The sequence below is a fragment of the Pinus tabuliformis genome, chromosome J (genome assembly GCF_031772625.1).
Source record: "Pinus tabuliformis cultivar Carrire ecotype Pingquan chromosome J, CPIR1, whole genome shotgun sequence".
Lineage (NCBI taxonomy): Eukaryota > Viridiplantae > Streptophyta > Pinopsida > Pinales > Pinaceae > Pinus > Pinus tabuliformis.
The window spans coordinates 1,644,618,310-1,644,629,928 of NC_142295.1; the positions used below are offsets into that span (position 1 = coordinate 1,644,618,310).

Here is an 11,619-nt window from a genome sequence, read left to right on the forward strand (position 1 = left end):
ATCGCTTGTTTTGAAATTTGTTTTCCATTCATGTCCCTCTCTAATTCTAATATGATTACATCCACTCTTCGCATCAATTTTAGAAAAATACCTAGCACCACTAAAATAATCAACAGATCTTCAATGCGGGGAAGTGGAAATCTATATTTCATTGTAATTTTATTGATGGCCCTTGAATCACTATACATTCTCCATCAACCATATTTCTTTAGGATGAGCATGGTGGGGACAACACATGGACTTAATCTCTCCTTTATTAATCCTTTGTCACACAATGCCTGCGCCTGTTTATTTATCTCTTTATATTCTTATGGAGTCATGTCGTATATTTCTTTATTCAGAATACCTATCCCAAGAATTAGATCTATATGATGACTAATGCTTCTAAAATGAGGAAACTTATTTGGAAAATCATCAACAATTATATCTGCAAACTCATCCAACATAACCTGCACTTCTTCAGGTAACTCATTTAAACTTGTGTTGTTAAGAATTATTTTGGGCATACCAATCAAAGGAAAATGAATTTCTTCTTTCGTTTTGAGCTCTTGTAGCAGTTCCTTCCCATCCATAAGTAGCACACTAGGGCTAGCTTCCTCTTTCGGATCCTTATCCTCCAAAGGTACTAGCAGATAGTTTTGGCCACTTTTCTTAAGAATGTACATGTTCTTCCTAGCATCATGAATGGATTTCATGTCATATTTCCATGGCCTTCCCAAAAACACATGGCATACATCCATTGGCATTATATCACATAATACCTCATCCCTATAATTACCAATTTGGAACTCCACTTTAGAATACTCATTCTGATGCCCTTTTTATAGCCAAGACACCTTGTAAGGTGTGGGATGTGCTATTCCCTGCAGCCCCAACTTCTCTACCATTTCTGTGGAGACCGAGTTATCTGTGCTAACACTGTCAATCACTACTTTGCAACACATGCATCTTGATTTGCATGTGGTTCTCAAATATTTTTTTCTTTGTGCTAGTTCCTTAACTTCCTTTTCAGACTTAATCAATATTATTTTAATCAATAATGATTCTCTTAGCTATGGTATTTCTTCATGCATAACAACAGCTACATTTTATTCTTGTGCTTCCCCTATAGTTTCTCCTTTTTGGCTTATAGGGTTATTTTCTTGAGAATCCCATGACATATGTCCCAATTTCCCACATTTTTATTATTGAACTTGCTAGCCTCTTCCTTGAGCAAGTCTTGTGGAGAAAGACCCTCTTCTTCTTTATTCACCTCCTCTTAATGGATGAATACTTGAGGTACGTTCGCCTTCCTTTGGAGGCTGATTTTTCTCCCAGTAGTTGGTTTTTCCTCTTCCCCTTACATGATTCCTCCCTCTATTCCATTAGCATTACTTTCTAGCCAATTTTCCTCTACTTTCAAGGTGAATTGGTAAGAATATTCTATAGTTCTAGGTGAAAATAGGCTAAACTCATCTTCAATCTCGAACTACAACCCATTGATATACCTAGAAACCTTTTCAAGTGTTTCTTCAATGTATCATGTTCTAATATTTACCTTGTAAAATTCTTTAGTATACTCTTTGACAATTAATGACATTTGTTTCAAGTTTTACATTTTCCTGAATAAATACAACTGGTAATACTTGGGAAAAAAATCACATTTCATCTCTGCCACCATTCTGCTCCAGCTTTTGATCTTAGCTTTGTTATTTCTTCTCTTTTTTCCTTGGACTTCATCCCACCAAAGAGTTGTGTGTACTTTCAATCTAGTAACAACAAACTTCACTTGTTTGTTATTGTCTACCTCCTCGCACTCAAAATTCTTATCTAAAGCATTGATCCAATTTATATTTTAATTCTTGTTCCAAGCTACCAATGTAGGTATGTATATCCGCTTTAGGCCTCGAAATGGCTCCCAATTATTAACCTCATAAATTTATTTTTTTGCAGGCTCTTTGATATGTTCTTCATCTTCTGCTGGAGACTCTTCCTCAGATACACTGATGTCTCCAGTCTCTGGATCTCTTTTCATGTTCATCTCTAAGGCTTCTAGCATATCTTGGACGTGTCCCATGTCCTCCTTATCTCTAGCATCATCTATTAGTCATCCCCTTCAACTTCGTCTTCCCCATTGAGTGTGCAATGTCATTTCACACTTTTTTTTCTATGTGTCATATCTCTAATATCAATAATTGATTCTAGATCCTTCCTAACCTGCAACAATATTAATGGATGGAGTGTGCAAGAAACACTAACTCATTCTCACTTTCTAAATACATTTTAAATTCACAAAATCTCCAACAAATTTTTAACATATATATTCTTTATTTGTTTTCTGAATTGCCAAAACTGGATATATACATTCATAGCTAAAAATATATATAATTCTTCTTCTATCATTACTAAAATTTGGATGAGTTAGAATTTTCCAAAAAGGAATCTAAGCTCCATGATTTTTTCCACAAAGTCTTAGCTTTCTTCATATTCTTCCTCCCATAAATCTAGTCTATTTTACTAAACTTAATACAAAACTACTTCCATATAACCGAATAAGATTTCCTATTTTTTCTAACATCATTCATATCCAAACTTTCTAATCTTTAAACTAAAACAAAGCTAATTTACTAATAAAAATAAAAGAATCTAATTCCTTCCACATTCCAATTTTTTTCCAATTTCAAGAGTAATATGTTGTGCATCAAGGAGGTCTGAAATGTGGAGATATCATTGATTTAAAATTATCTATATAGAGTATTTTCCAAAACTAGTCGTGGAATTTGTATATCAAATATATTTCAGGGGATAAATTAGATTTACGTCAAAATACTACCATTAGTTGTAAAGTGAGTGTGACATTTCATAATAGAGGTCATATAACAAATCAATTGAGTATATACAATATTATGCCCCTTTCCATCTAGTTGCCTCAAGGTGCTCTATTGAAAAGTAAGTGGTTATCATTAAAACCATAATTCTATTTTTGTTAAGATGTTATTTTATGGAAGAGATAATTTTCCTAGTATTAAAGAATACAAAAAAAAATAATATGAAGTGATCATGTGTAAACTTTTGGATATTTTTAGTGGTGGATGAATTTAAAAGGTGACATGAAAAAAATGATGGAATTGAATTAGCTTTAGAAAAAAGAATGACCTTTCAGATGACAAATATGAAATATTGCTTTTAAATACATGTGCTCATGTTCATAACAAGGATAAGATAAGAAAAACAATACAAATTTATTTTCAAGTGACAACATGACAACTACATATTGCGTGTTGTTGAATGTATTTATAATGAAAAGTTCATTGTTTTTATTAACCCTAGTTTTAATTTCAATAATATGTCACAAGTTCCTACTTAACATATTTAGATCACACAAGTTGAGTGTGAAACTATTCCATTTTTATAATAATTAAAGCTCTTTATAGATAATCACGTGTTACATTTTGATTTTCATCTCAATAATATGAATGCTGTGGTAAAAATGCATTTGAATAGAATCAAGTGGTACCATAAATATTAACATACAAAAAAATACATATCTTCTTAACAAACAATTTAACTAAAATGTATTTAGTTGAATATTTTTGCACTTGTATGAAACATTACATGACTAGTGCATTTCTTCCCATAATATAATATATGTTGTTACCATACTTTAATAGATTAATTTACAACTAGTATGTTGATTCTTGTGTGCTATTAATTTTACTTTAATAGATTAATTTACAACTAGTATGTTGATTCTTGTGTGCTATTAATTTTAATTATTGTCCAAATTAAAAGTTTATCCTATATCATATTTTTATATCCATCCACTGAAAACTTGACAAAATGAATGCTCAAAGAAAGCGAGTGGTTGCCCCTTTAAATATAAAGATGCTATATTATTAGAAAGTACTTCAACACTTGGTAACAATAAATAATATTTAGTACTATAAAGGAAAAAATAAAACAACAACAAAAATATGATTTCTATTATGTTTATAGTTTAATATGATTCTTGTTTCTTTTGCAACAAAGCATTTTTGAAAATTTTTAAATCTTTCCATTCACAATTTTTATTAAAAAAAACTTCGATTTTGGAAACAATTTTCAATTTCATTCTTTCTTTTATAACCATTTTTATTAGAAAAAACTTCGATTTTGGAAACAATTTTCAATTTCATTCTTTCTTTTATAACAACAAAGTTTATTTGAAGTAAATATTAAATCTTTTCTTATTCACATGTATCTTGGGAAACTGTTTTCAATATAAATATAAATATAGTAATATTATTTGAAAATAATATTTATTATAATATTATTATTATAAATATTATTTAAAAATAATATTTATTATTTTTATATTTAATATTATAATAATGGGTATAAATTTGATGGACATTTTTATGGTAAAGTAAATTTTGTATGATAGGTTTTTTCTTCAAACTACCCTTCACACTAAGTTTATATGCCTATCATTTAATTTTAATTTTTTTATGTAAGTTTTATGTTTTATCATAGAATATCAATTTTAGTATGACCCAGAAAATGAAATATGTATTAAAGAAAAAATATTAAATCATGTTAGTTATTGCAAAATTGACTCAGTAAGATTTCTCAATTAGCCTGTTAAAAGCGATTAGCTATAATGTATTTTAAAAAGAAGAAATTGTTATGAATGTGATGAGTTGGATTAAAATAGGACCTTGTGAATAATAAAACAAAATTGATTTCACCATTACTTCTAAATAGGGATTTGGGAGGATTTGATTGTTTCAAGCAATAATAATATATAGGGTATGGGTTTTGAAGAAATCCATGATTATTTAACAATGAGGAATTCTTTTAGGATGCATCCTAAGATTTAAAAGGTGTAAACCTTGTCATGTTTAGATTCAATTATGAATTTAATGAATGCATAGAAGGCATGATAATTGTCCATTTAAGATTTTCATTTACATCTATGACATAGATCTATTTTACAAAAAATAACGTGTGTCATGAGCATACTAAAGCTCAACAAACTACATGAAAACCTTCAAAATCAAACAAAATTTTTTGTTAACTTTAATTATTTTTATTGAACAACTAAAAGACTCTTAAAGTTAATTACTCTATCTACATAGTTCTTTTATATGGGATACATATTTTCCATGGGTGGGCATGTGAGTCTCAACCTTTGGGTTCAAGATGCATGTTGTGGGATTACATGATGTGAGTTAAGACACAAAAAAAAACTTTTTCTAGCATGCTCAAGGATCCATAAAAGGGGTGGTGTGTGCATAGATTATGTTTATCTTAGATTCTATAAACACCATGCAATATGTGCTTATATTAGAGTTTCATGTTGTGCATAACTTTCCTTATTTTCTCCAATCCAATTTGGAATTACTTATAGCTAAGATATAGTGTTACAAATATATAAGTAATAGATATATTTCTATCTATCATGTACACATACATGTAAAAATGGATGGCTCCCTCTCTCTCACACAAACACATGTAAATTTTTATCTCACTCATTAAATTAACAATTTTAAAAATTAAGTGGATGTTAACATATTTTAAATTTACCAATTTTGACGGTTAGAAAGACAAAATACAAGTACATACCCGTCAAATTTAGCCCGTGATAACCATTGAGACATACACTATTTTGGTTTGTGTGAGATTATTCCCCATGAAGTCTCAAGTTCAAATATCATAAAAAGAAGTTGAGGTTATAAGCCAATTGTGAGGGATAACGGTAATCATCTAAAATGTGGAAACTCAATCATTTAAAATAGTTTTCTTGAAAACATTTCATAAATAGATCATTTTTCTATCTAACATTAAAACTAACCCTAAATTAAAATCAATCTAATTTAAAACATTAAACACAATACATTTTTATTATAGAGCCACCTTGAAAAAAAATAATTAAACCAGTTTTTTAACAAATCCATATCCTCTCCAAAATAGATATATAAATATAAATGTATATTAAACCCAATGCATTTTTATTATAAACCCACTGGGAAAAAAATAATTAAACCATTTTTCTTAACAAATCCATATCCTAGAGTTTAGGCTTCTGTGATCCATATCAAGTTAGAGAAAGATTTCGGGGCATATCACATAGAATTTCATTTGTCGACGGGTTTCGAACCAACTAGTGTGGTTCATCAAGTTGGATCACATTACGTATAAATATATAAATGTATAATGCAACATTTTTGGATCACATTACGTGAGGAAAGGCTACATAATCCCAGTTTCACATTTTTCCCAAACCACCTACTTTATTTTAGGGGTGGTTTGCCAATGCTCCGATCTAATGATCTAAGCGTTATCGTTGGATCATATTACAAAATATTTATTTCTTTTGATCATTCTCTTTCACTTTTGTTAGAGCTCACGATGTTTTGAGGGGTTGTTGACCTCATCCAATCTCTCATCGGTTTTCATCATTGTTCTCGTGATGTTTTCTTTGACAGTATAATCAGCTTTTTAATAAATTTACGAAATATTTTTAATTATAAATTTAAATGTTAAAGTTGTAATATTAATTATTATAAATAAAAATAATTTTAATGGTTAAAATCGTAATATTAATTATTATAAATAAAAATATATTTAAATAAATTTTAAATGTTAAAATTGTAATATTAATTATTATAAATAAAATTAATTTTTAATGTTAAATTTATTAAAATATATTTAATAGTTAATGATATTGTAACAATATTGACTTTCTTAGCCTTTTACAATGCCAAAATTATAGTGAATTCAGGAGGCTTCTCTCCAAGCTTTTTGAGCATAGGAATAAAATCTTAAATCAAAATAAATAATTTGTCTTTTTAGGTCGGATAGATCACTATTTGGTCTCAGCCGAAGTTAACCATCATCATCATCATCATCAACAACAAAATCTATATATATTAAAAATTTATAATATAGTGAGATAAATTAAAATTATGATGAATTTATTATAAAAAATGTTTATAGATATTTATTACCCTATTAATTTATATATAAATCCTTTACATAATTTAATTCATTTTTAATTTTCATGTTCAACTTTTCCTATAAAATTCAAACTTAAAATTTAATAAAAACTAAACCTAACTAATTTAAATTTTATAAACCTATTAAATTATAAAGTAAATTTTATAAACATATTAAATTATAAAGTATTATATTAGATTTATATTTTTACAGAAGCATTATACTTAAAATATATATATAAATAACTTGTATATATTTGAAATTTAACAAAAACTAAACTTAGCTGATTTAAACTTTATATATAAAATTAGCTTGTATATATTTGAAATTTAATAAAGACTAAACCTAATTAATTTAAACTTTATAAACATATTAAGTTTTAAGGTATTATGTTAGACTTGTATTTTTACAAAAGTATTATACTTAAAATATATATATATAAATATAAATAACTTGTATACAGAAGAATGTAAGAGACATAAAATTTTATTAAAAACAACTAAACATACAAATATCTCAGCTTATGACTCATCAGGAATCTCTTTCAAACAGGTAGGAATGAAAAAATCCAAAGACTCAACCAATTGGCCACAAAATACGGACAAATTCATACAGCCCACTTTTATTTTTTCAACATGATTAAAGCTTTCATTTACGCTGGAGGACTATAACCAGATGTCCTCCCCTCTTTCCATATTCGATGCGTTCGCTCAATCTCCTCCCCATTATTTCTCCATATTTCTCGAATAACGCATCCATTATTTCTTCTCCAAAATGGTGTTTCATCAGGCTTTCCAACACTGCTCTGAATTGCTTGGACAGTTTTTGACCATATGCATCCTTTGCAGAGGCTGAGCCTGCAATGGCTTCCATTTCCTCTTTCGGAATATTGTCTGATCGTCTCAGAAGCTGCAATCGCTGTATTTCGAATGAACCCTCTTTCGCTATTTCATTGCTCACTTCCCCTGGACATGGACAATACATGGGTATGTTGAACGAGTCCACCTTCTCCTCCTCGATCAAACCCTGCATCAATGAAACCTCAAAAATTATAACTATTTTTTGACCCATTACCAATTCCAACTGAAGGAAAAAGCAATATTATACCTGATTTACCAAATCATTCAAACTGGTTTCTAATGATTCCCAGTTGAAAGCAACGTAACCCTGATTGGTTGGATTGTGAGATGTTCGACCCATTAACAGCAAAAACATCCGGCCCCCGGCAACCATCTCCTCTGCACGGGCTCTGAGAAACGTGTTAAAATCCTTCTGAAATTGAAGAAAATACGCTTCCCCGACTGCCCGAGATCCTCCTTCGCAGAATATTTTTCCCTTGTTCCATGTCGCTGAATTTTTCTCCAAAATCTCAGCGGGAGCCTGATCATATAGACGAAAACTAACCTGAGACTCCAGACTAAGGTATACTTATTCTAGTAAATTATATATATGTGAAAACATACCTGGGAAAGCCAGTGAAGCCCAAACGAAGAATGAATGAAATGGAGAGTCTGATCTGGAAATAGCCTGCCGTAGAACGAACCTGGTACGCCTGCTGCAAAATATGATCTGTCCGCGACTCCCTCTTCATTGCGATAATCAGTATCTACTGAAAGAGAAGGCAGAATTTTAAAGAGTGAGTTGAAATCTGAAGTAGGAAGATCGTTGAAGAATACTTGACACTGCGGAAGAGGAATTCCCGCAGCCCTATATTTGGCTTTGAGGGCCTGCGTTATATTTTGGGCGGTGAAGAGAGCATTGGGGCCCGACGAACAACCAAGGTCTGCAACGCGAAACGTGTTGCATTCCATAATCATGTTCATTGATAAAATGGTTTCCTCCAAAATAGGCTTTGCAATTTCTAACCCACTCCTCTGCAATATTGCGTCGTGAATATCAATCGTTAGAAAATACTTATCAGTGATGTAGAAGCAAAAAAATGATGGATTGAAATTCCAAACCTGTAATAGAATCGAATTTTGGGCATAGCTGGAATCTCCGAGGCCAGCGTTCATATGAAACACTCTCTCCATCTCCATATGGATCCCTATCCTCTTTGCAACCACAAATCAAACCAATAAAACACTCCTTGCAATCACAGATCGAACCAATTGACACAACAGGGAGGTTGGTAAATAAAGCACAATTTTCCAGCAAACGGATGGGCATCAAATTCAATTTTCCCGTGCCGTGGAACTTTCAAACTTCTAGAAGAATGCCTCTGGATTTTTGGTTTTTCTTATCAGTTATCCCACATATCAGCTCCACGACACCGTACGTGAAAATTTCAGTCAAAACGGACTTCTTAATTTATGGAAGCCTACCCATATTGTGAAATTTTATAGCATCTAGCTTCTGTGAGTGATTTACGAGGTTACCCTTACGACAATTCCGTGAGATTTGTTTGAGTCAGAATCCATTAAAATTTTTGGAAAACACCGCTTTCCCCTTGCGTGATACAGTTTCAAAAACATGTTAACGTTGTTGGTTTAAATATGTAGTTCAATCCTTATAATTATAATATATCATATTATAATAAAATACCATTGTGTGAAGATGACTGATGCAGTTATTTGATTTTTATATAATGTGAGTGGTGAACCGCTCTATCATCTTCTTTTAATTTGAAATTGAAGCCCCATCGTCCTTTAATTGCGTAAATATCGGTTTTCAGAAATAAAGAATATTTTATTTTATTATACTTTGTATTTATTGAATTTATATCATTTATTTGCTGGAATACGATATATACAATAATAATTTTTATTTTTCATGGGTTATATCTTTATTTAAAATAATTATGTTTAAATTTTATGTATGAAAAATTATAAATATTGCACAATTATATTGATGATGATGATGATGGTTGACGTCCACTAAAACCAAACTTTGGTCTATGAGAGCTAAAGAGACAAATTATTTATTTTGATTTAAGATTTTATTGTTATGCTCAAAAATCTTGGAGAGAAGCCTCGCGAGCTCACTATAATTTTGACATCGTAAAAGGCTAGGAAGGTCAGTACTACAACAAAGATTATGAAAGTGAGATTTAATGTAGTTGTACGCGGGGCACTTTAAGAGGAAGTGATTTTCATCCTCGATGTCCATATTCTCACAAAGATGACAGATCCTTTCCATCCATAGTGTTTTAGGTACTGCCCAATGACCCATTTCACCATGGAGCTCATGAGAGTTCGTTCTAATCTTAGCTATATTAATTTTCTTCTTTGAGCTAGTTAAAAGAGAGATACTTTTGATCTTCTAGTGTGGGGTTGATGACCTTTTTATAATATCTTAATTTTCTTTTAGCTCCTAAATCTTTCTCACACCACATTTTTTCTTTGAACTTAGAAGTAACAATATTTTTAATGCTTTTAAAGTTTTGCAATGCAGCATTCTCGTCGATCTCCCAATGGTTTAACCAAGCCCTCGCGTCTTTATACCAACCTCATTTGAGCCTTAGGTGGTTTTGGCTGGAATTTAAAGCTAGATTAGGGAGTCTATGGTCTCCTATGTTATTGAGCTTGTGCTTGTACAACAGAATCCTAGTCATAGCTAGGCTCTCAATAAGGGAAAGACCCACTTCTATAAGGAGAATAGGATATGGTGTATTGATTTTAATTTTGAGGTTATACGTTATAAAATGCTTCTGGATTTGCTCAATATTTCTCCAAGATTCTCTAGAGATGCTACAACCCCAAACCTCACATCCATATAAGATAACAAGAGTGACTAAAGTTTCAAAGTGGAACTTCTTTCTATCCCACATTACGAGGTTTGTCATTTTAGAATTATTTTCAAGACCAAAATAAGCTTTCCACCCCTCATTAATCCTTTTCTCAATGCTATAGTTCCAGTTGACCTTGTGATGAATATCAATTCCTAGGCACTTGTAAGAAAACACTTCCTCCAAGTTACTATTGTCATACATAAAATTAGCATAAGTATCCTTCTCAGATTTGATAATCATAACTTTTGTTTTGTCAGTGTTAACAGTCATACCCATGGTAGAGTCGAAATCCTTAAGAAGTCTAAGTTGTTGATGAGCCCCAAAAATGGGTAACTTATTGGGCTCATTTTGCCTATTGTTTTCCATTAATCCACCATTCTTCATAGTTTATGCATGCTTTTGAGTATATTTATGTTAATTGAATGAATGAGAATAGTCACTTGACCATGAAGTCTAATACGTGCTTATTGCAGATTTTTCGACATCTTTTGGACCAAGGTCAAGCATTTATGAGCGAGTTGACAACCTAATACAAGGCAACAAGGCTGAGGATTTGTAGGAATGGTGTCTCCTCCACTAAATGGCCCCTTCCTTGAGCTCTCCACCATTAGCTCAGAGTTCAGCAACCCACCGAAGATGATCCCTAAGGGCAACCGAGCAGCTTTTGTGAAGTGGTTGATTACTTGCAGTTTTGAGCAGCCAAGACCCTTGAGTTAAAGAGGGCTGTTGGAGGTCCTCGTAGTGCATAAATAGGAAGGCTTCCAGCCTTCGTAGGTTAGATTTTGAAGAATTATATTTTCGCACTTTAGTGCTGCTCTGCCTTCCAGCCCATTTTGGAGCTTTTGCTGTAAACATTTTTGTGACATGGTTATTTTTTGAGTAATGGAGATCAATTTCATTTTGCATCAACTCTGAGCTTTTTCTTAGGAGGC

The 11,619-nt window shown here is 31.3% G+C and overlaps 1 protein-coding gene across 1 annotated transcript; it reads right to left on the bottom strand.

Moving 5' to 3' along the window:
- Positions 1 to 7,539: 7,539 nt before the first annotated feature.
- LOC149233838 (putative methyltransferase TCM_000336) lies at positions 7,540 to 9,056 on the bottom strand. The gene is made up of 4 exons (XM_089376824.1): positions 8,919 to 9,056; positions 8,421 to 8,831; positions 8,065 to 8,337; positions 7,540 to 7,983 (listed from the first exon to the last, which is right to left on the bottom strand). Exons 1-4 carry the CDS (start codon positions 8,994 to 8,996, stop codon positions 7,606 to 7,608), a joined length of 1,140 nt encoding a protein of 379 aa, XP_089232950.1. The 5' UTR covers positions 8,997 to 9,056; the 3' UTR covers positions 7,540 to 7,605.
- Positions 9,057 to 11,619: the final 2,563 nt, after the last annotated feature.

Bases quoted from the DNA above. Each gene is read 5' to 3' on its own strand.
- LOC149233838 (XM_089376824.1), bottom strand. From the start codon at position 8,996: ATGGAGATGGAGAGAGTGTTTCATATGAACGCTGGCCTCGGAGATTCC. The intron at 8,832-8,918 runs GTTTGGAATTTC...GCAATATTGCAG, and splicing joins AAAATTCGATTCTATTACAG to AGGAGTGGGTTAGAAATTGC. The intron at 7,984-8,064 runs GTATAATATTGC...TCATTGATGCAG, and splicing joins TGAATGATTTGGTAAATCAG to GGTTTGATCGAGGAGGAGAA.